We start from the raw sequence: 27802 nt of genomic DNA, 5'->3' as shown, positions 1-27802 counted from the left end.
GATTGAAATCTTAGAGAAACTCAAGTGCCTAAGGTCTCTGGTAAGTAGCAGAATTGGGATTTGAACCAAGGTCTGTCAGATTCCAGATCTCATGCTATTCCCATGAAATGTAGATGCATTATTCTCTTTAATACTAACAACTCTATAAGAAAGATACTATTATTTCCATTTTACAGTGATATAGCTAATAAGTGGTGGAATCCGAATTTGGGTCCAGGTAGCTTGATTTCAAAAGCTGTGATCATCATCCCTAGCATGCTATAATGAAATTAATTGCTTACAATAAGCGTGCCAAATAATAACCACAGTAGGTTCTATTGTAAAAGAGAAATTTCATCTTCACATGAAGAAGTCTATGAATTCTTCACTAGACATCTCAAATCCCCATTTCTTCCATGAAAACTTCCAGGACAAAGACAGCTTACCCTAAAAATTAGGGTAGGTTCTTATTCCTTTATGTTTATAATGGTTTCACATATGCATGTCTTGACTCTTCAACTACATTGAAAACTTCTTTGCGGTCAGAGATAATTCATATATAGCTACTTTTGCTCAACAAACATTTGCATTGTTTTCTTCTAATAAAGCCTTAGAAGAATTCATACCCATTTTCACAATTAAAACAATTTTTCCCAATAACAATGAGATATATATGATAACACTAAATCTACCACAGTGTTCCCTGCTCTGCTCATGAGGACTGTGATCTGTCCAACAAAGTATTCAACATCACCTACTGAATATTTCCTTCTTCATTTAGTGCTTATGTTTGTCTAGGTGCATAAGATCATCTATTTGTGACTCAAATGTTTCCACATATGTTAAAAGCTTTTTATTTTTTTATTTTGCTTTACAATACTGTATTGGTTTTGCCATACATTGACATGAATGAGCCACAGGTACACAGGAAATGACTTTTCTCCTTACATCCTATTTTTTAAAAAGTTAACAATCTCGCACTTGGAATACATGTATTTTTGTCTGAACACTTATAAATCAAACATGTGGCACATTTTTACATACATAATAGGTATACAATTAAAATTTGGATTGAACTGGTTCCATCTTAGGTATTTACACAAAAATCACTGAATAAAGTATCATAATTCTTGTTATTCATGAACCAATGATATTTATATATCAAAATTAAAACACAAGAAGAAAATAACATTATCCTGCTAGTGGTAAACAGGCAAGGCAGTAACAAACTTTTGATTATTTATAATAAAGTATGTTAAATTCTACAAAAAAACCCCATATTGCAGTTTCAAACAGTACTTGTTTCCTAATACAGTTCTTACCACTCTATGGCCTTACTCCTTCAAACCAACTAAATTGTAAAAAAGAAAGTAAATATTTCACTAGAACTTCTGAAAAGGACTAAAATTTTCTCACTTAAGTTTCATCTAAGCTTTTATTATTTATACACTTGCAGAAGAAAATAATGAGTTTCAAAAAAATATACGCAAGATGTGAAAAAGAAGAGAGCACTCAGAAAATCAACAAACTGGCCAAGAATCCTGTAAATCATTGAGAAGGGAAAATTCTAGTCTATGTAATACTCTCAGCAAAAGCTAGGCATGACTTCAGTTCAATTCAGTTGCTCAGTCGTATCCAACTCTTTGCGACCCTACAGCACGCCAGGTCTCCCTGTGCATCACCAACTACCGGAGTTTACTCAAACTCATGTCCATTGAATTGGTGATGCCATCCAGCCATCTCATCCTCAGTCGTCCCCTTCTCCTCCTGTCCCCAATCCCTCCCAGCATCAGGGTCTTTTCCACTGAGTCAACTCTTCACATGAGGTGGCCAGAGTATTGGAGTTTCAGCTTTAGCATCAGTCCTTCCTTCCAATGAACACCCAATGATCTCCTTTAGAATGGACTGGTTGGATCTCATTGCAGTCCAAGGGACTCTCAAGAGTCTTCTCCAACACCACAGTTCAAAAGCATCAATTCTTCAGCACTCAGCTTTCTTCACAGTCCAACTCTCACATCCATACATGACCACTGGAAAAACCATAGCCTTGACTAGATGGACCTTTGTTGGCAAAGTAATGTCTCTGCTTTTGAATATGCTATCCAGGTTGCTCATAACTTTCCTTCCAAGGAGTAAGCGTCTTTTAATTTCATGGCTGCAATCACCATGTGCAGTGATTTTGGAGCCCCCAAAAATAAAGTCTGACACTGTTTCCACTGTTTTCCCATCTATTTCCCATGAAATGATGGGACCAGATGGCATGACCTTCGTTTTCTGAATGGTGAGCCTTAAGTCAACTTTTTCACTCTCCACTTTCACTTTCATCAAGAGGCTTTTTAGTTCCTCTTCACTTTCTGCCATAAAGGTGGTGTCATCTGCATGTCTGAGGTTATTGATATTTCTCCCAGCAATCTTGATTCAAGCTTGTGCTTCTTCCAGTGCAGCGTTTCTCATGATGGACTCTGCATAGAAGTTAAATAAGCAGGGTGACAATATACAGCCTTGACATACTCCTTTTCCTATTTGGAACCAGTCTGTTGTTCCATGTCCAGTTCTAACTGTTGCTTCCTGACCTGCATATAGGTTTCTCAAGAGGCAGGTCACGTGGTCTGGTATTCCCATCTCTTTCAGCATTTTCCACAGTTTGTTGTGATCCACACAGTCAAAGGCTTTAGCATAGTCAATAAAGCAGAAATAGATGTTTTTCTGGAACTCTCTTGCTTTTTTCATAATCCAGCGGATGTTGGCAATTTGATCTCTGGTTCTTCTGCCTCTTCTAAAACCAGCTTGAACATCTGGAAGTTTACGGTTTACATATTGCTGAAGCCTGGCTTGGAGAATTTTGAGCATTGCTTTACTAGCATGTGAGATGAGGGCATGACTTAAATATACTTAAACCATAAGTATCTACATTTATTTTAATATCAAGGTTTGATATAATTCTTCTAAAATTTAGATATAATTGACATATTATTTCCAGGTGTACAGCATAATGTTTCAGTATTCATATATATGATGAAATGATCATCATGGTAAGTTCAGTTAATACTAATTTTTACATAGTTATACAATTTTTGTTCTTGTGATGAAAATGATGCAAAGTTTTAAACAATTTTGAATATACAGTATAGAATTATTAACTATAGTCCATCATAGTTATACAATTTTTGTTCTTGTGATAAAAATGATGAAAAGTTTTAAACAATTTTGAATATACATTATAGAATTATTAACTATAGTCACCATGCTATAGAGTATATCCCCATCACTTACTTATTTTATTGCTAGAAGTTTCTACTTGTTAACCCCTTTCATCTATTTCACCCACCTCCACCCACCCCTGCCTCTAGCAACCACCAATATATTCTCTGTACCCATGAACTTGGTTTTTGTTTGTTTTATTGTTTTGATTTTGTTTATTTGGTTTTAGATTCCACATATAAATGATATCATATGGTATGTCTTTGACTTATTTCATTTAGGATAATACCCTCAAGGTCCATCTAAGTTATCATAAAGCAAGATTTCATTATTTTTTATACATTACTTTATCCATTCATCTGTCAGTAGACATTCAGCTTGCTTCCACAGCGTGGCTATTGTAAATACTGCAATGAACAGAGGAGTGCAAATATCTTTTCCAGTTATTCTCTGGATAAATACCCAGAAGGGGAGCTGCTGGATCATATGGTATGGTTCTATTTTTAAATTTATGAGGAACCTTGGTAGTGTTTACCATAGTGGCTGCACATATTTACAGTCCCACCAACAGTAGGCAAGGGTTCCTTTTCTCCACATCTTTGCCAGCACTTATTATTTTTTTTTTGATAATAATCATTCAAAAAGGTATGAGGTGAGATCCCATTATGACTTTGATTTGCATTTTCCTGATGACTAGTGATACTGAGAACCTTTACATGTACTTGTTGGCCATATGTATGCCTTTTTAGAAAAAAAATGTCTGTTCAGATTCTATGCTCATTATTTAATCAGATTGGTTTTTTGTTATTGAGTTATTTGAATTCTTTATATATTTTGGATACTAACCTCTAATCAGATATATGACTTTGAAATTTTTTTCCCATTTAGTAGCTTGTCTTTTCATTTTGTTGGTTTCCTTTCCTGTGCGGAACTATTTTAGTTTGATGTAATCCCACTAATTTATTTCTTCTTGTTTTTGTTGCCTTTGCTTTGGTGTCCAGTTAAAAAGCTCGTTGCTAAGACCAGTGTCAAGGAGTTTACTATCTGTGTTTTCTTTTAGTTTTATGGTCTCAGGTCTTATGTTCAAATCTTTGATCTATTTTGAGTTGATTTTTGTGTATGATGTAAGATAGTGCTCCAGTTGCCTCCTTTTTTTTTGCATGTGGCTGTCTAATTCTCCCAACACCATTTATTGAAGAGACTGTCCCTTCTCCACTGTATAATCTTGGCTTCTTTGTTATAAGTTAATTGACCATACATGCTTGGGTCTATTTCTGGGACATCTATTCTGCTCCATTGATCTATGCGTTCATTTTGTGTGAATTCCATACTGTTTGTTTTATTTCCACTCAGACAACGTTCTTTCCCTCTTACTCTCCCAAAGGAAGAGAACAATCATCAGTGACTAATGGCAGTTGTAGAAGCAACACCAGAGGTGGCTTCGTATTCAGGAGAGACTGCTGTGCCTCCTCCTTGTGGTTTTGGGTAGTCCACACATTCAGAGAAACTTCTCTAGTAACAAACTACAGAAATGACCCAGAAAGTATAGTCTTCATCCTGTTTGGATTATTATAGGTTTGAAATATAGTTTCAAAGCAGGGAGTATGATATCTCCAGTTTTGTACATTTTTCTATTGCTTTGGCTATTTTGGGGGCTTCCCACATAGCTCAGTCAGTAAAGAATCTGCCTGCAATGCTGGAGACCTGAATTCGATTCCTGGGTTGGGAAGATCCCCTGGAAAAGGAAATGGCAACCCATCCCAGTATTCTTGCCTGGAGAATCCCATGGACAGAGAAGCCTGGCAGGCTACAGTCCATGGGGTTGCAAAAGTTGGATACGACTTAATGCTATCTTTGGCTATTTTGGGGTCTTTTATGATTCTATACAAATTTTAGGATTGTTTGTTCTATTTTGTGAAAAATGTCATTGGAATTTTATAGGGATTACAGTGAATCTACAGATTGCTTTGGTAGAATGGACATTTTAACAATATTATTTTTTCCAATCCATAAGCATGGAATATCTTTACTTTTGTTTGTGTCTTCAATTTTTTCATCAATGTCTTACAGTTTTCAGTGGACAGGTCCCTTTGTTAAATTTATTCCTAGATCTTTTATTCTTTTGGATGCAGTGATAAATGGAACTGTTTTCTTAAGTTTTCTTTCTGCTAATTCGATTAGTGTATAGCAACACAACAGATTTTTAAAATATTTATTTGGCATCCTACAAATTGAATTTGTTTATTCCAATAGTTTTTTTTTGTTTTTTAATTCTATAATATGTCACTTGCAAATAGGAACAGTTTTAGTTCTTCCTATTCTATTTGATTGCTTTTTACTTCTTTTCCTAGGCTAATTGCTCTGGCTAGGACTTCCAATGCTATGTTGAATATCTTAGAGGAAAAGTTTTCAAGTTTTCACCACTGAGAATGATGCTAGTTGTGGGCTTATCTTGTATGGCCTTTATTATGCTGAGGTATGCTCCCTATATGCCTACTTTTTTTTTTTAATCATATGTGGGTGTTGCATTTTTTCAAATGCTTTTCTGCATCTATTGTGAGGATCATATGATTTTTATCCTTCATTTTGTTAACATAGTATATCATATAGCTTGATTTACAGAAGTTGAGCCATCCTTGCAACTCTGGAATAAATTCCTCTCAATAATGGTGTATGATCCTTTTAATGCATTGGAGTTTGGTTTACTAATATTTTATTGAGGATTTTTTCATCTACGTTTAATAGTGTAATTTTCTCGTTTGTGGCGTCTTTGTGTGATTTTGGTATCAGGGTAATGCTGGCTTCATAAAATTAATTTGGAAATGTTCCTTTGTCCTCTATTTTTTGGGAAGAGTTTGAGAAGGATTGGTATTAATTCGTCTTAGAACTCACCAATGACACCATCTGGTTCTAGACTTTTGTTTGTTGGGAGCTTTCATATAACGAAAAATGGAATATATATCATCCCTGATGAGTCAAATTTAACATTGTGAAACTAACAAATACAGTAGCACTATAAGACTAGAAAGCCATTTTTTAAACTTTTAACTGGAGGATAATTACTTTTCATATTGTGTTGGTTTCTGCCATACATCATCATGAATCAGCCATAGGTATACATATGCTCCTCCCTCTTGAACCTCCCTCCCACACCATCCTTCCCCTCACAGAGCACCCGGTTTGAGCTTCCTGCGTACTATAGCAAATTCCCACTGCCTATCTGTTTTACATATGGTAATGTATATGTTTCCATGCTACTCTCTCAGTTAATCCCACCCTGTCCTCCCACTGTGTCCACAAGTCTGTTTTCTATGTCTGCATCTCCACTGCTGCTGCTGCCAATAGGTTCATCAGTACCATCTTACTAGATTTCATATATATGCATCAATATACGATATTTATTTTTCTCTTACTGACTTACTTCACTCTGGATAACAGGCTCTAGGTTCATCTACCTCATTAGAACTGACTCAAATGTGTTTTTTTTTATGGCTAATATTCCATTGTATATATGTACCACAACTTTTTCATCCATTCATCTGTCAATGGACATCTAGGTTGTTTCCATGCCCGAGCTATTGTAAATAGTGTTGCAATGAACACTGGAGTACATGTGTCTCTTTCAATTATAGTTTTCTCAGGGTATATGCCCAGTGAGTGTGATTTGTTGGGTCATGTGGTTCTATTCTTAGGTTTTTCTTTTTTACGGAAATCTCCATACTGTTCTCCATAGTAGCTGTATCATTTTACATTCCCACCAACAGTGCAAGAGGGTTCCCTTTTCTCCACACCCTCTCTAGCACTTACTGTTTGTAGATTTTTTGATGATGGCCATTCTGACTGGTGTGAGGTGACACCTCATTGTAGTTTAGATTTGCATTTCTCTAATAATGAGCAGTGCTGAGCATCTTTTCTAGTGTTTTTTAGCCATCTGTATGTCTTCTTTGGAGAAATGTCTGTTTAGGTCTTCTACTCATTATTTGATTGGGTTGTTTTCCTGATGTTGAGCTGTATGAGCTGCTTATATATTCTGGAGATTAATCCTTTGTCAGTTGTTTCAATTGCAGTTACTTTCTCCCATTCTGAGGGTTGTCTTTTAATCTTGTTTGCTGTTTCCTTTGCTATGCAAAAGCTTTTAAGTTTAATTAAGTCCCATTGGTTTATTTTTATTTCCATTACTCTAGGAGGTGGGTCAAAGAGGATCTTGCTGTGATGTGTGTCATAGAGTGTACTGCCTGTTTTCCTCTAAGACCTTTATAGTTTCTGGCCTTACATTTAAGTCTTTAATCCAATTTGAGTTTATTTTTGTATATGATGTTAGGAAGTGATCTAGTTTCATTCCTTCACATGTTGTTGTCCAGTTTTCCCAGCACCACTTATTGAAGAGGGTGTACAGATGGAGAGATATACCATGGTCTTGTAATGGAAGAATCAATATTGTGATGATGACTGTACTATCCAAGTAATCTACAGATTCAATGCAATTCCTATCAAACTAACAATGGTATTTTTCACAGAACTAAAACAAAAAAAATTCAAAGTTTGTATGCAAACACAAAAGACCCTAAAGAGTCAAAGCAATCTTGAGAAAGAAAAAATGGAGCTGGAGGAAGCAACTTTCCTGACTTCAGATTGTACCACAAAGCTACAGTCCTCAAGACAGTATGGTACTGGCACAAAAACAGAAATATAGACCAATGGAAGAAGAAAGAAAGTCCAGAGATAAACTCACACAACAATGGGTACCTTATCTTTGACAAAGGAGGCAAGAACATACAATAGAATGCTTTTTAACAAGCCTGAAACTAGAACTGCTTTCAAGATCACTGTGTGGTATAACAGGCAGTCCATGTAGAAATACTTGTCAGGTTGATAACATTTTTGCTTTCAAAATTCAACCTCCAATTAAAATAAATAAATTTATATTTAAAAAAATTAAAAAAATTTAATTAAAAAAATTCAAATTGGTAAACTAAGAGCATTTGGATCACAGTCATTCTCTGCTATCTCTTAATAACAGGATCTCCCTTCCATTCCATGCAATAACTTAAGACTTGGAATAAAATATGTTGACCTCAATACTCAAAATAGAAGGCATCAAAGTTGGTGAAATAGCTAATACTGTTTGTTTTTGTGTTCCATTGTAATACTGAAGAAGCACTGCCAGGAAGGGGAAAAAAAAAAAACCAGGGTGAGCTGAAAATATTTCGTGAGAAAGAGTAAAAACCATATTTTGTTTTATGGCGAGAAGAGTATTACAATAGTAGTCCAATCATTTGGAAGCTGTGGTTCCCACATAATTATTAAATTTTTAGTTAAATTTATATTTGGAGATTAAAGATACCATGAACCAAGCCATACGTAAGTTCTTCTTTAGTTAGGAAACATTAATGATAGGGATACTAAAGAGCGAATGCAGAGATACTCTTAGTTAACATTTTACTAAATGATGTAGCAAAGGCAGTATAAAATAATATCTTCAGGTCTGCATGCTACTTACCTCTCCCAGGTAGTGAAATTTTAAGCTAATAGGGGCAAATTGATAAATAATGGCTCAAAGTTGCTTGAGCAGGCCAAAATATGGTACATGGGATTCAAAGTACATGTTAAGGTGATGAATTTAGAGAAAAGGTGATGAACTCACAGAAAAATATTATGAACTAAGTTTGTAACATAATAGGCCCTATGGTATCCTTTACCACCCAAGGAAGCTAAAATCTTTAGTAACTATAGGTCTATTCAGAAAAACCTATTCTTTATCATGCAGCCTTGGTAAATTGTATGTTTTTAGCAATTTGTCCATTTCAAAGTTATCCAATTTGCTGTTGTACACTTGTTCACAGTACTCTCATCTTTTTTATTTCTGTAAATTTAGTGGTGATGTGCCCTCTTTCATTTCTAATTTTAAGTATGTGAGTCCTCTCTCTCTTAGCCAATCTAGCTGAATGTTTTTCAATTGTGTTTATCTTTTTGAAAGAACAACCTCTTGGTTTTATTCATTTTCTCTATTGTTTTTAATCTCTATTGTATTTATTGTTGCTTTAATCTTTATGATTTCCTTCCTTCTACCAGTTTTGGGGTTGAGTTTGTTCTTTTTCTAGTTCCGAAAGGTGTAATGCTAAATTCTGATTTAGGATTTTTCTTCTTCAATGCAAGCATTTACACTATAAATTTCCTTGTTAACATTGCTTTTGCTGGCTCATATAAGTTTTGGAATTTTGTGTTTTCATTTGTCTCAAGATGTTTTCTAGTTTCACTTGTGTCCTCATCTTTGCCCCACTGGTTGTTAAGAGTATGTCCTTTAATTTCTACATATTTGTGAATTTTCCAGCTTTCCTTTTGCTGTTTACAATCTAATGTAATTAGAAAAGGATCTTTGTATGGTTCCAATGTTTTATAATTTATTAAGACTTATTTTGTGGCCTAACATATGCTCTGTTCTGAAGAATGTTTCTTGTGCACTTGAAAAAAAATGTATACTCTGATGGTGTGAGATGGCCTGTTCTGATGATAGCCATTCTGGCTGGTGTGAAGTGATATCTCACTGTAGTTTTGATTTGAATTTCTCTAATAACTGGAGTGGCATGTTCTGTATAGGCCTGTTAGGCCTGATTGACTTTGCCCATTTAAAAATTGGTCTACTTTCTTATTGAATTAGAGTTTTTTAAAAAATATATTCTGGATACAAATCTCTTGTCTGATATATCATTTGCAAATATTTTCTCCCTTTCTCTGGGTTGTCTTTTCACTTTTTGACATTATCATTTGCAGCATAATATTTTAATGTGGTTCAATTTATTTATTTTTCTTTGTTTGCTTGTGCGTTTGGTGCCATGTTTAAGAAATCATTATCCTAACCCAAGGTCATAAGATATGTTTTCTTATAAGATTTTCTGCTTGTCAATTTCAACAAAAAAAATCTATCTAGGATTATGACAAGAATTGTTCTGAGTCTATAGTATGATTAGATTTTAAGAAGGAGTAATGGAAGCTAGAAACATTATACCACATTAAAAGAATATAGTCATTAAATATGAGTTATAGAAATCTTAGATACTATTTAGTCCACCTCTCTCATCTCACAGACAAATATTATGTATAGAATACTTTATAATTTACAAAGTGTTTTTTTAATCTACTTGAAACCTCACAATATCTCTGTGTAATAGATTATATAATTCTTTCTATTTTAGTGACAAAGGAATGAAGATAGAAAAGAATTAAGTGACTTACAAGGTCATTCAGACAGACTCAGGACTCAAGCTTCTGCCTATTAATTCCCTGTCCAGGGTTTTCAGTATACTTATATTAATAATGCTTTTTGACTAACAAGGACACTCTCTTATAAAGTGTGCCATTTGTAAAACAAAGTACCATCTGACCTTTTACCACTATCCTTACTTAACAAGTCACTAATTACAGAATTTTTTTTCTTATGCTTGACATATCCTGATCATACTATCATGTTCCTGAAACTTTTATTCTACTCTTCTTTTACAGTAATAGGCAGGAAGTCCTCATTTTGCTCAATAGTATGGGACTACAAAAATGAAAATGCAAGATGAAACCATGTAACGAGATTTAAAAAAATCAATGGGAAAAACATGATTCTATGACCATTAAAAGTTTTTCTCATAACATTAAAATCTTCACATCAGTTACATATATAAAGAAAGTCAAGTTCATATGTTGATCATTTAGTCTTCACCAGCTTGCTTGGCTGCACATCTGAAGTCTCTCAAATGGTGGCAATGTAAACATTTCTTTGGTTGGCTATTTCATCTCTAACTACATCTATATTAGATATAAATTTCACTTCTAGTGTTATTACCTTCCCTTTTTTAAACTGCACTTTCATCACAGTTGATCAGTTTTCTCTTTGATTATTCACTTTTGTTAAATTTCAAGTTGGTTTGTCAATGAGAGACAGAGGCAACACACCTACATGCTTTGCTGTCAATGCATGATGGGAAAACAGATTCATAGTGATTAATTACTGATAGAATTTGAAAGAAGTGAAATGACTGCTCACTGATCATGATGCACAGTAGTTATTTACATAGTGGTTTAGGGACTGAAGACTAATACACCATGGTAACTTAGACCTGATCTGTACTGTGGACTGATGTCATTTAACTAATCTGTGGTAACAAATTTGGCATGTCAGACTGTAGAAAGCAAAGACTGCCTGCATCTATTAGAACTGAGTGTAAGATCTTATTTTTTAACTGTGTCATCATTTTAAGATAAAATAATACCATCTGAAAGAAACAAGAGAATACTTCAAATACATGACTTCCTGGTTTTATCAACTCTGCAAGTATCCAAGCTTAGTGTAGAATTTGCTTATTGAAATGTATTTTTAGGCTGCATAGAAAAACTAAGAGTTAGCATCTTACTTAGAGAGTTGAATACACTGTGGACACTGGCCAACTGAAACATGTTTTTATGCTGTAATTTATTATAATTACAGAGATGAGTTGTTATGGTCATTTTGGTTCCATTATATGAATGCTAAAATTCGCTCAGTCTAGAAAAAATATGGATGAACATATTTATAAAATTTTTAAGTGAAATTTAAAATCATTGAGTAAAGAATGGAGTTTGTAACAAATGGTTTTAAGTTATATGGACAATTTATTTGGGAAAATATATAGTTCCTCACCTCACACATCATATAGAAAAGAAAAATTTAAACTCTATACTGCTAATATGTAATTAATAAGCAGAAATTTCTCTTGATTACTTCTTACAATAAGTTGATTGACTAGGCAATCAAAATATAGCCTTTTGCATACTATTAACAAGAAATCATCTTAAAAATATTATTCAATGAATTCTTATCTCAGTGAGAGCTTTCACTAATTCCACAATTACTTTTCTAATACTCTCAAGTTTTGTGTTGTAACTGAATGATTGAACATCATTATGAGACAAACAATTCACTGGGAGAATACACTCGAAATGTATCTAATAGAAAATGGATGCATCTCAATTAGTTATAAAATACTTCTGCAAATTAATAGGAATTACTACTCTTTTACATGGTATTAAGCAGTTATCAAATATTTGAAAGTCTAATGATTCTTAAACAAGTTCTAAATTTGATTCCTTGAGAAATAACACCAAAGTTTTCACAGTGACTAGCGGCATAGAGGGATATGTAAAACTGTTTTGGAGAACTACTTCATACATGCATTTAAGAATACTATTTCACTTTCATTAATTTTATAAGTTACTTTGCTTGTAAGCTTCTTTGAGTTAGTTGATAATAATATTAGGACAAAGACCAACAACTCCATACTAAAAGGGAAAGGAAAACCAAAACTAGGCAGAAATATGCCTTTCAGTTACTGAAACATACTCAAAGAGCAAGATAGAGAGAAAATAAAGAAATCAGAAAGATCCCCCCTTCATCCTTCTTTGGATTGGCTGCAAACTCTAAAACAAAATCTCCTTATAATATAAAAGAGAAAGGATGAATTTCTTGCCCAGAGATTCATGTCACACTATACTATAACACACTATAGTTTAAGGAAGAATTAGGAGAAAGCAAAGTGTTAAAGAAAAATCATATCTGCTCAGGCATATACCTGAGTAGGATTACCTTTGGGCCAGGAAGACCTGGAAGACCGATGCCTGAAATACCAGGATCACCTTTTTCTCCTTTCTGTCCAGGTAATCCTGGGGAGCCAGGCTGTCCAGGAACTCCAGGAGGTCCAGAAGACCCTTTTGCACCCTGTGGGCCTGTTAAAAACACATAACATGCAATCTTTTACAAAATATTGTATAGGATATATATAATGCACATGACCACACAAAAAGATTTTTAAAAAGAATTTCACATAGTCTCATTTATATAATAAAGAGCTTTATAATCAGAATTGTATAAAAGCCTATTTTTAAAGGAAGTTTAAGTGAAAGGGAGTATGTGTTCATGCTAAGTCGCTTCAGTCATGTCAGTCTCTTTGTGACCCTATGGACAGTAGCCCATCAGGTTCTTGTGTCCGTGGGATTCTCCAGGCAAGAATACTGGAGTGAGTTGAAAGGGGGTATAGTTGGAGGAAAAAAATGTAAGTTTGTGAATTCTTTCTAAAGTTCTGTCTCTTAATTCCCACATCCAATACTTGTGTAATGAGAGAGCTCTACCCACTGACTGCTTTAGATATCACCTCAGTTGGACTCTGTCAACAACAGTTTCTTTTCTCATACCAAAGACAGTCAACCATCTTCCATTAATGGAACTAAATATCTGGGAGATTTCCATCACTCACCTGGAAAACCCATATCACCCATGTTTCCTTTAAGTCCAGGAGGTCCTGTAAGTCCTGGCATTCCAGGGAGACCAGGGTTACCCTTGGGACCTAGAAAAGTCAAATTGCTTAAAATTAAAACAAGTCAGCAATATTATGGTTGCTTGGTTTCCTGGAATGGGTCGTAATTAAAGTGAAAGCATGAGGCTGACCAAATCTTAATATATGATAAAGTTCCACAAATCTAACTGGACATAAGACAGGCAAAAATTATCCAGAAATCCCCTTAGGAACATATTACAATATAACCACAGCAATAGAGGGCTCCCAATACACATTTATTTAAAAATGCAAGAATCTTGTGTCTTGCCCTAAAACTACTCCAATTACCTGAAGTCTTATTTGTTGTACACATATAACTATCACCAGGACATCTTGTTTCTTGCCCTAAAACTATTCCAATCACTTGAAGTCTTATCTGTCGTATGTGTATAACTACCTTACTATATTTATCACAGATAAATCCAATTTAAAGAGTCTTTTAAAAAGATTCAGAAGCTTTCCCATTGAAAGCCTTATCATGTGCAACCAGAAGAGGTAACCTGTGGTAACCTGTCATGATACACCTTTGGCACATTAAGCCAGGGGTAGGTAAGAGCTGATGGAGAAGTACTGGACTATCTTCCCCCAACAGTCATGGCTGCTGTGTCTGCATTCTTCCCAGAGCTTAGATACTTCAGTTCTGCGGTGTCACCTAGGTATTGTCCAAGGATCACAATGTTGCCTTCAGCATTATTTGCTTTCACTTTTTCTTTCACACTGTCTTCTCACTTGGGAAAGAGAATGCAAAGTATATGAAAGATAGATAAGGAGATAATTCTTCCTTCCAACTACATTAAGATAAGACAGTATACAGTCCAGAGCAGAATACCTGATCTAAAGGGCTCTTAGGAGGATGGTAACCAGCCATTCTTTATTGTTTAGGGGTCCAACTAAAAGAAAATGGTTTAAGAAGCAGCAATAATAAGTTTTACTAGAAATTAAACAATCCACATTGGCTGTAAAGAGTGATTAATGCCATAAAACATTACCAATGAAGGTTGTGATATTCTTACTCCTAGAAACTTTTAAAACTAGAAATGGCAGTAATCTGTTTACATGGTTTAATGATTAACTTGTCTGAAGGTAAAAAAATGAAAAGCGTGAATTTTTTAGGCTCCTAACAGATAACTGTCTAATTTACATATGCTACTATGTATATAAATAAAATATAGCACCTTATTTGGATGTACTTCTGATTCTGTGTACATTCTAAGGCCACAAAAAAGAAGAGATTGAGTAAAGAAAAATATCCTACAAGTCTTCTCTGTTGACATTTGTGCCAATGACAACATTTTTGTTAAGGAGAGGCCCATATCTCAGTTGCTTCAAATATCACTACACATGATAAATACATAATTACTTTGTTCCAGGGGTCAGGATCAGCCACCCAACTGCTACAGGTGGTTTATCATACTTACCTGATGGTCCTGGCAATCCAGGTGGTCCGCTCAGTCCAGGTTGCCCTGGGTCTCCAGGCAAACCCTGGTAACCTTTTGGCCCTGCAACTCCAGGAATACCTTCCAAGGATGAGTATAAGAAAGACAAGTTAGGCTGATATTATTAATCATTAAATACATTTGGCAAAGCAAGCTACCCAAACTCTGAAATATAAATGAAATACAGGAACCAGTGATATTCTGATATAGTATGAACCAATAGCACTGGACTCACTAAAATCTCCCACTTTTTAATGTAGCTACCATTAAGAACTTTGGAGCACTCAATAATTAAGCCACTTTCCTCTTTGGGCTTCAGTTTCTTACACTGTAAAATGAAGGAATTGGGGCAGGCTGTCTCTACATTATCTCTTAGATTCTATAACTATCTTTTATAACCTTATATTAAGGCAAATACAGTTTACTGACACTATTTTGCAGAAGGTATAACGGAAAGAGAAGCTTTGCAAGAAGTAAATCAAGAAATATAACTCATTTTAACAATAATACAAAATTAGGTGGCCTTGCCTCTTTCATGATTATATACAAAATTATAATGTCTTAAAGTTCTTGTTTGAGGAGAAATCTCACTAAGCCCTGCTCACAGGGAAACTTATAACATCTATGTACACACACTCACACACATACATGGACTGACAATAGGAATGGTTTCAACACAGAAAGAGCCACAAACCTTACCTCAATCTGCAAATAAACATAGTTTTAAAATTCCATGTTGTTTGAAAGGATATTCTATACAGATTGGATTGTGTTTTATTTATTGATTTGTGCTTATTCATATTTTTCTCCTGGTGGTTCAGCTGGTCAAGAATCCGCCTGTTATGCGGAGGACCTAGGTTCGATCCCTGAGTAGAGAAGATCCCCTGGAGAAGAGAATGGCTACCCACTCTAGTATTCTGGCCTGAAGAATCCCATGGACTATCCATGGGGTTGCAAGGAGTTGGACACAACTGAGCGACTTTCACTTCATGTATTTTCTGATGCTTTGTTATGAATATGTTATAGTTTTATAAAAATAAAGGATTTTTATTTTAAAAATCTGTTATGTTTCATATCTCATTTGCTTCTAATAAAATAACTGTAATAACACAATTGTTCCCTAGACCTACTTTCAGCAACCTTCTCCAGGGGTGAGTTTGGCTGTTCTTAGTCCAATATTTGTTTATTCTTCTAGGTTAGAATAACAGTGAACTCTACTTAAAAATCAGGTATGATATGGGCATCAAAAGTCTGCAGGAAAATAGTGTACCACTCATCCTCATTTGGTTTTTAAGAAAAAAAATTTAAAGGGCCAGGAAATTTCCCAAACATTGAAATCTGTTTTCCAAGTAATTCTGTTTATCTATCCATTTTCTCTTGATCATATTCTATAAACTACTTTCTGGAAGGCTTGAAAGTGACTGTTTATTTTAAAGCCTCATAGTTTGTGATAGATAAACTACAAAGAAAATAGTCAAGCAAAAGTTAATCGGTGAAACAGTACAAATCAGTGAAAACTAACTTACATTACCAAAATTTGATATACCTAATTATCTTAATCCTGGATTATAAGTCACTTTCCATGCTAATAAAAATCAAACTTCAAACACACCAGGAGAAAAATTCAAATAAATGCATTCACTCACCTGGTAGGCCAGGATCCCCTTTCTCTCCTTTTGAGCCCAGCAGATCTGGATCCATTGGCCCAGGAAGGCCTGGAAGGCCAGGCTCTCCTTTACTACCTTTCTCTCCTGCAGGGCCAGGAAGTCCTGGCTGACCCTGCAAACCATCATCACCTAAAACCAACATGTGTGGAGAAGACACAGCAGATCAGGTTCATCCATCCAGGATTAATGCATATAAAGATTATTCATATGTTACACAGTTGGGTAGGCCACTGACCACCCTAAACACTCATGCACCTTATTTATTGTCTATAAATAACTCGAGTTCACTTTTACATTCAAACAACAATCTCTCTCCTAGTGTTCTCTGACAAATACAGACTGTAAAAAGAAAAATTAAAATTAAATCCCTGTATGTTGTTGAGTTAATGCTTATCATATTTCATAGTATTCAAACTAAGCATGCTATCAAACTGAAAACAGGAACTACTTAAATGCCATGTCACCTAGAAACAAAATACAAGTAAAGCATTGCTCATTTTTAAGCAGTAAAATAAAAGTATTCTGTATTGATGTAAAGCAAAATTTTTAATTTTCTTTCTTTTATATATCTGCCAGCAAACCCTGAATATTACCTTTGAGACCAGGAACACCACTCCTGCCAGGAATTCCCAAAGGTCCTGGTGGGCCTGGAGGTCCCATCATACCCATTTCACCTTTGGCACCTTTGAAAAATATCAATAGGTACATTTTTACCTTTCCTTGATGGAAAGATAAAAGATCAGTTTAAAGATGTCAACTAGAAAACTCCTGAGTTAGAGGGAAGGTACCATAAGGTTTGCCCCTTTGCAACTATTGTAATCTTAGTGACCACTACTGTCTATATCACTGTGGTAGTTAGTCTCTAAATATGGTCCCCAAATGAACTGCACTTCCCAGTGCACACAGCTTTGTGTACCCTTCTCCCCTTGAATTTGGGATGACTCTGTGCCTTAACCTTGACTATGTGTCCCTGTATAACTCCCAAGGCTAGATGATAAGAATTCTTGCAGCTTCCCACCTGGGGCTCTTAGAACACTCACTTTCAGTTTTGGGGATTCTCTCTTTTGGAAACCAACTACCCTGGAAAAAGAGCAACTACCCTGATACTAACATATGTGAGGTACCTCTGTGGATAATGAGATACCATGTGAAGAGGCCAATGAACACTCAGGTGTCACAGTAGTGCCACGTTGGAAGTAGATCCTTCATCCCAACCACTCCAGCTGGAACCACGTGGATCAGAGATAAACAACCCTGTGTAAGTCATCCAATAATTCCTGACCCATAAAATCCTGAGCAAAACTAAAGACTGCTTTAAATCATCATATTTTGGGGTCATTTGTTACATAGCATAACTGGAGCTCTCAGAGAGAAAAAGTGCATTGCAAATAGCAAAGTAAGTTTCCCACAATCAGAGACATTTAATACATTTCCCTAAAGGATAGTGTCTATAGAGAAAAGTACAAGAGAATTAATACACCAGAGTCATATTAGTTCTAATTTCTGGAATCCAAAACCAGGGAAGGTTAAAAAATTACCTGGAAAGCCAGAGGCACCTGCTTTTCCTGGGAGCCCTGGTGATCCTGGGGGTCCCATAGGACCTGGTGCTCCAGGGATCCCTGGGCTGCCTCTCTCACCAGGAGGTCCTGGAACATCAAATCCAGGAGGCCCTGGATCCCCCTTCTCTCCTGGTAGTCCATGCAAGCCTAGTTAATACAAACCAATATTAAAAAGTATTGAAGCAGTTTTAAGAGATGTATCTGGTTATTTTTCTAGCAAACAGGTAATAGAATCCTGTATATAACAAACCTAACAGTGAGTTAGGGATAGTTTTGTTATCATGCACAGAAAATAATCTAATAATAAAACTTTAGGACTTTCAAGTATATTTCCCTAAGAATGGACTTCTGAAATTATTTCTCAAAAAAGACCAATCTTCACTTAATTGCTATAATCATGTACTATTTTTAATAAAATGTAATAAAAAATACCAAAAAACTGAAATAAAAAAGACATAAGAATACAATCCTATATCGTGGCTATTATAGTCAATTAATACATTAATACAATTATACAGTCAAATGCTTACTCTCAATTTCTTCTAATTCCAGTGCAGTAACAAACAGTCTGTGATTTGACACTGGTCCACTGCCCACACTTGGATTTCCACTATTCTAAGGTATTATGAATTATTAAGATGTATTTCTATAATCCATAAAAAATTAATTACTGAATAAGTCAGTTACATGGGCCCTCTTGACTTTATTTTGGCTTTGTTTTAACATGTTGTTTTAATAACACATTGCTATTAGTTTTTGTTGTTAACTTTTGTTTCTCAGTAATCTAGCCAGGATTTTATAGAAAAATTATGATATGCAAAAATACACTCCAGAAAACAAGGTAGTTAAAAAAGAATATGTTTAGTGAAAGGAATTACACTACAAATATAGTGCAAGTTCCCACACCAACACCTATCAGCTATGTGACTTCCTAAGTCACTTAAAGTTATTGGTCTTCATCTGGTAAATGGGGATGTGCCATAATAGACTGAAAGCTGGGGGTGAAACAGGGGACCATTCCAAGCATTTCTTCAACAATATGACCAGTTTTACTGTTGAAGATTCACAGGCAATTATTGTTATAAGAGAACAAGATGGCTGGTATTTTAAGACCTGTTTGGTGTCATATTACCAGCATGCCTTTAAACTGGTAAAATTCACTTTGAAGATGAGAGATTTCCATTTAGTTGGCACAGTAGTGATGATTCCAATGATGCCATTTCATAGTAAAAAATACTATTAGAGGGGAGAGATATTTTATATTTATGAAATATGATGAGATACCTGATAATGTACACAATTATAGCTCTACATGGATCACTGTTTATTGTTATATTACAGCCCAAGTAGTTTTTAATAGCTGAGTTTTCAAGATAACTATTTTGCCCTTTGAAATATGCTCCAATAGAGCAGTTCTACAAAATAATTAAAAGACTTCAATGTGGATAAATCTTGTTGCTTTCCAAGTTTAAAGCTTGAAGATATGGCTTTTGGGAAAAAAACAGGTGAATAAGGTATGAGGATCTAATGTAATAACATGGTGACTATCACTAATAACATTATTGCATTATTACAATTTGCTAATATAGTAGAAATTAAGGGTTCTTACACACACAAATCAGTAAATATGCAAGGTGTTGGATGTGAGAAGTTGATTGTGAAAATTCTTTCACAATGTATACATATATCAAATCATCACATTATACATTTGAAATATATTACAATTATCTATGCCTTTTATACCTCAATAAAGTGCAAAAAATAAACCAAAAAGAAAAATAAATATCCTGTTTACAGCTTCTCAGAACTGTTTTCATGTGCTATCTTTTGCATCTTTTATGATGATGCTATTATATTTGGATGATTTTTTCTACTATTTGTTCTAGTATAATAAATTCTCAATATTAAAAAAGAAAAATATGGCTTTGAGTGAGAACTACAATACCTGGTAGACCTGAAGTTCAAGAGGCAGGAAGTTACAGTTCAGCACCAAGATGAACCACCCAAGCAGAAGCAAGTTGCAAAAAGATTAATTAGGTTAGGAAACAAAACTAACCATGTAAAGATTAGAACAAAAAAAGTCTACAAATAGAATTTATTAGATATTGATTCACTACTAACATATTAGTAATGAGTAAAGAAACTTGTTTTAGGCATTTGCTCAGATGCTCATAAACATATACTATAAGTATGTTTGCCAATAGAATAAAATATTTACTTCAGAAAAATACTTTCTGATGAAGATCAGCAGTACACTCTTGTTTATTTCTGATCTTTATACTGCTTTGAATGATCATTTCAGAATTTAAGCTCTTAAAGGTTAGTTAGATATAAAATTAAACTTGATTTTGTACTCTAACAGGTTAGGTTGTTGTTTAGACCCTAAGTCATGTCCGGCTCCTTGCGACCCCATGGACTGCAGTCCACCAGGCTCTTCTGTCCATAGGATTTCCCAGGCAAGAATACTGGAGTGGATTGCCATTTCCTCCTCCAGGGGATCTTCCCAATCCAGGGATCAAACCCACATATTGTCAGGCGGGTTCTTTACCACTAAGCCACCAGGGAAGCCCTTACAGGTTAGGTACAGAGAACTCAATAATTATCAGTGCATGTCTATGATGAAGCAAACTACATGCTCTAGGCTAAGATCTCTTCATTGTTATTAGTAATAACAGTAACATATGTTATGCTGTATTTTTCACAGCATAGATCTTTTCCATGACTATTGTCAGGAGTTGGCATCCGGTAAAATCCAGGATGAAGAAAGTCAATATGAATTCAAAAGTTCTGCTGAATCTTATACAATAACAGGAGTTATATGGATATATCTATAGAGGCTAAGTGCATTAGAGGTGTATAATGCTCTTAATTTATTGACAGCCAAATGGAACAAGTTAATGGAAAAAAAATTCCAAAAACATGCATTATATGTGAAAATGTTACACACACACACACACACACACAGTCCAAGGGTTTTATAGCCAAAAAAGTTAGAAAATGACAATGTACTCTCCTTCATCTATGAAAATGACATGACTAATGCCTTGTTTCTTTGATTCACATTAGTGGTGATAAGTTTGAACCCATTTAGCCATGCATGTGTTCCTGAGACTGGACAAGTGTACAACACATTTGACTCAGGTTAGGGTATTACCTGTGAACATGGAATTGAGTATATTTAACTGGACTCTAAAAAGATTCACTAAAGCAATTATCTTCCAGCTATTGGCCAGACCAAATAATAAGAACCAACAACTTCCATTTCTCCCTTACCAGGGCATAAGATGAAAAGCATTCTGCTCCTTGTCCTTTGGCGTTTTTACCTATTGCCAAATGAGGAATTGATATTCAACAAGTCTTTAAGTTAAAAACATGCATTAAACCGTACAGTCTGCTTTGGAAAAAAGAGTGACAAATAGTAAAGCTTAATTAAAGAATAGCAGAAAACTGGAATCAAAAGAAAAGCCTGAAAAGGATATATCTCTGGAGAAATGACAAGATAGAATACTTTGCAGTAAGTTTTCTACTATAAAATGAAACACAGAAAGTATATTAAATAAAGTTTTTATTTTAAAAATAGGTAGTTAGAATTTCAGCCATGCAGTATAAGTAGGGTGTATCAAGATATTAGTAGTAGCCTTGCTGATAGTCCTGTTATTGAGATGTACAAACAAAAATTATGGTATTTTTGAAATGCACGAAGACAATATTCTGCTTTGGTGATTCATGTAAAATTTACTTTAAGAGTGAGTATACATTGCTATTATCAAATATAAAATATAGTCATCCAATGGTAAAAAAATGTGATTTGAGAATATTTCTATATTAATAAGAATGTATTCAATACATTTTTTGTGGCAGTCACTGTTAACTTCATTTATTTGTTGAACCATATTAGTTCAGATCTTCAATTGTATGGCAAAATATATATTTACAGAAGAAAGAGACGAGATTAAATTCAGCATCATTACTTTTCCCCCTGCCCATCCTATATAGACTTTATAAATATACCTATATGTCCATGAATTAGAGAGGACATTAGATGAATAAAATATTGTAGAATATTAGCTAAATTTTAAAAAGCATTAAACACAAATAAATGTATTTTTATTTTGTTCAGATTGGTATTAATTGGTATTAATAATCTCTTTTTATTCTTGCTCAGCAGTGATTTAAGAGTTCAAAATGCTTCTGAAACCTTATGTAATTTGGGGAAACAAAATGAAAAAACATAACAGAAATCATAAATTCATTTTAGCCATTTTGTGGAATAGCAGGCCAAGACTATAATGACCAACGTAAAAATTAATTGTTTTTTTCTCAAGATCCCTCTGCTATGCTAGTTAGACAGAAGGGTTTCTCATTAATGTTGAAGCACCTGCTTCTTTACCAGTTGGTTCAAAGCAACACTGTAAGTTTTCTTTTTTATTTCTAAATCAGTAGTGACATGTTAGGGGCCATTTAAAAATAGGTACAATGTGCCATAAAATAAATGTTTAAAATAGGACATAAGCAAAAATAACCTTTACTTTTCAGGCTTTTTATATTGTTATTGTTAATCAGTGTTTCTAGATTTTTAGCATAATCAACTAACAAAATACCCATTGGCATTTAAGGTCAGAAACATATTCCATTGCTTCAAAGTCAACAATTGTGTATCTGAACGGTGCATTTAAGTCATCCAATGTATTCATGTGAATTAAGGAATGACTAAATGTTCCATATTTGCTTTAATTTCATATATTATTATAGTACTTTGCAATAACAAAATCTTGGCCCACGTGTGAACCTTACTATATCTTCTTAGATTAAGATAAAAGTAATTCATATCACCAGATAGTTCAGAATCTGTAAACTCTCACATGAACATAGAGGAATCATATGATTCTCTATGACATTACAAGCTGACAAATCTTTTTTGAGTATTCACATTAAAAAGAAATCTTAAAAACCTTAAAAAACTCATAACCTTAGCATGCTTATGAGTTGTAAAGTAAATGTTGATTTATGGGCAAAAGAAGAGAAAATTCCATTAACTCACTTATTTAAAAAATTGAGGATGCCTAAAAAATATTTTTAATAGGATTTTTTTAATCCTGTGCTAAGAAATGTTATGAGGTTTCACAGACAAAGCTCTATTAATGCCATACAGCTACTCAGGTCTGAAATGATTAGCACCAGAAGTTCCTAAGATTCCAATGGTATGATTAGCTCAACGATTATAAGCCATGGAAACATACTGCAATTGCTAAACTGCACTGTTGTTAACAGATCAATCTTAAATGAACAGAGAAGGGAAATATCAGGTAATATTAGCTCTTCTGCTGTGATCTGTGCTCTTTTGCTTTTACATAATTATATACGTGGACATGTTAACTCTCAGATCTGCTTTCTGTAAGACTATTACACAGATTACACTTTATTGAGGGGCTAACCAACCTCTATATAAATGTGCTACAAAATGCATATTTACTCCAATCTTACCAGGTTGGCCTATTGGTCCAGGAATTCCTGGTGGCCCTGGTGGTCCCTGAAAACCTGTTCCTGGCAATCCAGGAGGTCCCATTGGCCCAGGTTGTCCATTTGGTCCAATGTCACCTTTAAGGAATAAATATAGTTTAGATATTAAAAACAACAGCTGAGTCACTCATCTTTAGCATTGGGTCACAAAGTTATAATTACAATGATTTTGTAGTATGTTTTAACTTATGTTTGCTAAACATTAACTTTCAGAATCAGTTATGTCATGCCCAAAAATTCCTACTTGAATTCTCATTGAAAATGCAGTATATGTATAGACAGACAAATGTGGGGAGAATTGACTATGTCTTCCCATCCACACAGAAGACTTATCAAGTTCTTAGCAACAGTTTTAATTTTTTTCCACAAATACATTAGGCACATTATGTTTTATTCATTTCCAAATATGACACAAATTTGTTTTTGCAAATTACATTTTATTTCCTATTTATTTCAGTATTTACAAACACACCATTCTATTTGTCACAATGATATTTTGCATGTTATTTCTGCTACCTGGAACATCCTTCCCTAAAGATTCAGTTCAAATGTCACCTCTTATATTGCTTCGCAAGGCACCTTAGAAGAGGCCCTGAACAAAAGTAACACATGAGGTAAACTGAATGCTTCCAAAGTCATCTTTTCATTTTTGTTTAATGATTCCAATGGTCAATCTTAAGCGCATTTTCTCCCTCATGTAGTTCTTTCCTGATGGATATTAGCCTTACTAATTTATTATGGGTCACTATGTTGCCTTGAAAATGTTGTATCGATTTCTCCTAAGTTTTAATACCCAATCACTGGTATAAATATATCTAGTGGGTGAACTTTTACTGTGATCTGCTTGCTGTGTTTTGACTGTGGTCTATTGGTCTAAAACATTAGTGATACATACTCATAAAGCTTTCTACTGAGATAACCAAGATCATGGTAATGCCTTCTATGATTTTTTTTTATATAGTAGAGAACAATCTCTGAGATATTCAAGAACAGAATCAATGCCTTTGTGTTTCAAGTGATTAAAATAGTAGGCATACAATAAGAACATAATAAATGTTTGAGGAATAAAGGAATTACATAGCAGAAAGTCCCCAATTCTTTTTTTTTTTCCTAGCACCTTAGGAACTTTATTGAGTTTTAATATTTGAGAATGAATCCTATGTAGGATATGGGTATTCTATACTTCAGTGGTTAGGCAAATGATTCATAGGGAGGTGATATTTAAACTAGGCTTCAACCTCTTTCTTCCCAACCTCTGTCTCAAGGCTGTTATTATAAACAAAGTATAGTGAGAGAGCAATTTCCATATAGAGATTGTTAGCCACATAGCTTATCATTTGAAATGTTTCTATCTGTAAGTTTTGGGGTCACAGGTCTAAGCCTGGGGAGGTAGGTGATAGGAAACACTACCTGTAATTTTGACTATCACAGTTAAATAGCTGGCCAGAACTGTCTACTCAAAGACAGGAAGGTATTTTTATTTTTTTTAATATAAATTTATCTATTTTATTTGGAGGCCAATTACTTTACAATATTGTAGTAGTTTTGCCATACATTGACATGAATCCACCATGGGTATACATGTGTTCCCCATCCTGAACCCCTCTCCCACCTCCCTCCCCATCCCATCCCTCTGGGTCATCCCAGTGCACCAGCCCCGAGCACCCTGTCTCATGCATCGAACCTGGACTGGTGATTCATTTCACATATGATAATATACATGTTTCAATGCCATTCTCCCAAAACATCCCACCCTCGCCCTATCCCACAGAGTCCAAAAGACTGTTCTATACATCTGTGTCTCTTCTGCTGTCTTACATATAGGGTTATCATTACCATCTTTCTAGATTCCATATATATGCGTTAGTATACTGTATTGGTGTTTTTCTTTCTGGCTTACTTCACTCTGTTTAATAGGCTCCAGTTTCATCCACCTCATTAGAACTGATTCAAATTGTGTTCTTTTTAATGGCTGAGTAATATTCCATTGTGTATATGTACCACTGCTTTCTTATCCATTCATCTGCAAATGGACATCTAGGTTGTTTCTATGTCCTGGCTATTATAAACAGTGCTATGATGAATACTGGGGTACACGTGTCTCTTTCAACTCTGATTTCCTTGGTGTGTATGTCAAGCAGTGGGATTGCTAGGTCATATGGCAGTTCTATTTCCAGTTTTTTAAGGAATCTCCACACTGTTCTCCATAGTGGCTGTACTGTTGCATTCTCACCAACAGTGTAAGAGGGTTCCCTTTTCTCCACACCCTCTCCAGCATTTATTGCCTGTAGACTTTTGGATAGCAGCCATTCTGACTGGTGTGAAATGGTACCTCATTGTGGTTTTGATTTGCATTTCTCTGATAATGAGTGATGTTGAGCATCTTTTCATTTGTTTGTTAGCCATCTGTATGTCTTCTTTGGAGAAATGTCTATCTAGTTCTTTGGCCCATCTATTGATTGGGTCATTTATTTTGTTGGAATTGAGCTACAGGAGTTGCTTGTATATTTTTGAGATTCTTTGTCAGTTGCTTCATTTGCTATTATTTTCTCCCATTCTGAAGGCTGTCTTTTCACCTTGCTTACAGTTTCCTTTGTTTGCAAAAGCTTTTAAGTTTAATTAGGTCTCCTTTGTTTATTTTTGCTTTTATTTCCATTACTCAGGGAGGTGGGTCATAGAGGATCCTGCTGTGATTTATGTCTGAGAGTGTTTTGCCTATGTTTTCTTCTAGGAGTTTTATAGTTAGTTTCTGGTCTTACGTTTAGATTTTTAATCCATTTTGAGTTTATTTTTGTGTATGGTATTAGAAAATGTTCTAGTTTCATTCTTTTACAAGTGGTTGACCAGTTTTCCCAGAACCACTTGTTAAAGAGATTGTCTTTTCTCCATTGTATATTCTTGCCTCCTTTGTGGAAGATAAGGTGTCCATAGGTGCGTGGATTTATCTCTGGGCTTTCTATTTTGTTCCATTGATCTGTATTTCTGTCTTTGTTCCAGTAGCATACTGTTTTGATAACTGTAGCTTTGTAGTAGAGCCTGAAGTCAGGCAGGTTGATTACTCCAGTTCCATTCTTCTTTCTCAAGATTGCTTTGGCTATTCAAGGTTTTTTGTATTTTCATACAAATTATGAAATTATTTGTTCTACTTCTCTGAAAAATACCATTGGTAGCTTGATTGGGATTGCATTGAATCTATAGATTGCTTTGGGTTATACTCATTTTCACTATATTGATTCTTCCAATCCATGAACATGGTATATTTCTCCATCTATTTGTGTCCTCTTTGATTTCTTTCACCAGTGTTTTATAATTTTCTATATATAGGTTTCTTGTTTCTTTAGGTAGGTATATTCCTAAGTATTTTATTCTTTTCATTGCAATGGTGAATGGGCTTGTTTCCCTAATTTCTCTGTTTTCTCATTGTTAGTGTATAGGAATGCAAGGGATTTCTGTGTGCTAATTTTATATCCTGCAACTTTACTATATTCATTGATTAGCTCTAGTAATTTTCTGGTGGAGTCTTTTGGGTTTTCTATGTAGAGGATCATGTCATCTGCAAACAGTGAGAGTTTTACTTCTTATTTTCCAATCTGGATTCCTTTTATTTATTTTTCTGCTCTGACCACTGTGGCCAAAACTTCCAAAACTATGTTGAATAGTAGTAGTGAGAGTGGGTACATTTGTCTTGTTCCTGACTTTAGGGGAAATGCTTTCAATTTTTCACCATTGAGGATAATGTTTGCTGTGGGTTTGTCATATATAGCTTTTATTAGGTTGAGGTATGTTCCTTCTATTCCTGCTTTCTGGAGGGATTTTATCATAAATGGATGTTGAATTTTATCAAAGTCTTTCTCTGCATCTATTGAGATAATCATATGGCTTTTATCTTTCAATTTGTTAATGTGGTGTATTACATTGATTGATTTGTGGATATTGAAGAATCCTTGCATCCCTGGGATAAAGCCCACTTGGTCATGATGTACGATCTTTTAAATATGTTTTTGGATTCTGTTTGCTAGAATTTTGTTAAGGATTTTTGCATCTATGTTCATCAGTGATATTGGCCTGTAGTTTTCTTTTTTTAT

The 27802-nt window shown here is 34.6% G+C and overlaps 1 protein-coding gene and 1 non-coding gene across 5 annotated transcripts in view; both read right to left on the bottom strand.

Annotated features, from left to right (window-relative positions):
• LOC120881379 (collagen alpha-5(IV) chain) overlaps positions 1–27802 on the bottom strand; it is a 248801-nt gene that overhangs the window by 31266 nt on the left and 189733 nt on the right. For 2 of the 4 annotated variants that reach the window (XM_040265055.1, XM_040265057.1), the window contains exons 30-37: positions 23682–23795; positions 20143–20151; positions 18177–18344; positions 17232–17321; positions 16618–16767; positions 14954–15052; positions 13455–13544; positions 12788–12927 (exon numbers count right to left, since the gene is read on the bottom strand). In XM_040265055.1, coding sequence (XP_040120989.1) covers positions 12788–12927; positions 13455–13544; positions 14954–15052; positions 16618–16767; positions 17232–17321; positions 18177–18344; positions 20143–20151; positions 23682–23795 — 860 coding nt within the window. The remainder of the gene's footprint in view (positions 1–12787; positions 12928–13454; positions 13545–14953; positions 15053–16617; positions 16768–17231; positions 17322–18176; positions 18345–20142; positions 20152–23681; positions 23796–27802) is intronic. The other 2 variants (XM_040265056.1, XM_040265058.1) reach the window with 1 other exon arrangement.
• On the bottom strand, positions 4525–4733 carry LOC120882720. The gene has a single exon (XR_005725576.1). It is a non-coding gene; the product is annotated as a small nucleolar RNA U3 (small nucleolar RNA).

This window comes from Oryx dammah, unplaced genomic scaffold (genome assembly GCF_014754425.2).
Source record: "Oryx dammah isolate SB20612 unplaced genomic scaffold, SCBI_Odam_1.1 HiC_scaffold_23, whole genome shotgun sequence".
In the NCBI taxonomy this organism is placed as follows: Eukaryota; Metazoa; Chordata; class Mammalia; order Artiodactyla; family Bovidae; genus Oryx; species Oryx dammah.
Note: the sequence above shows the minus strand (reverse complement) of the source record. Positions and strands in the feature narration are given on the sequence as shown.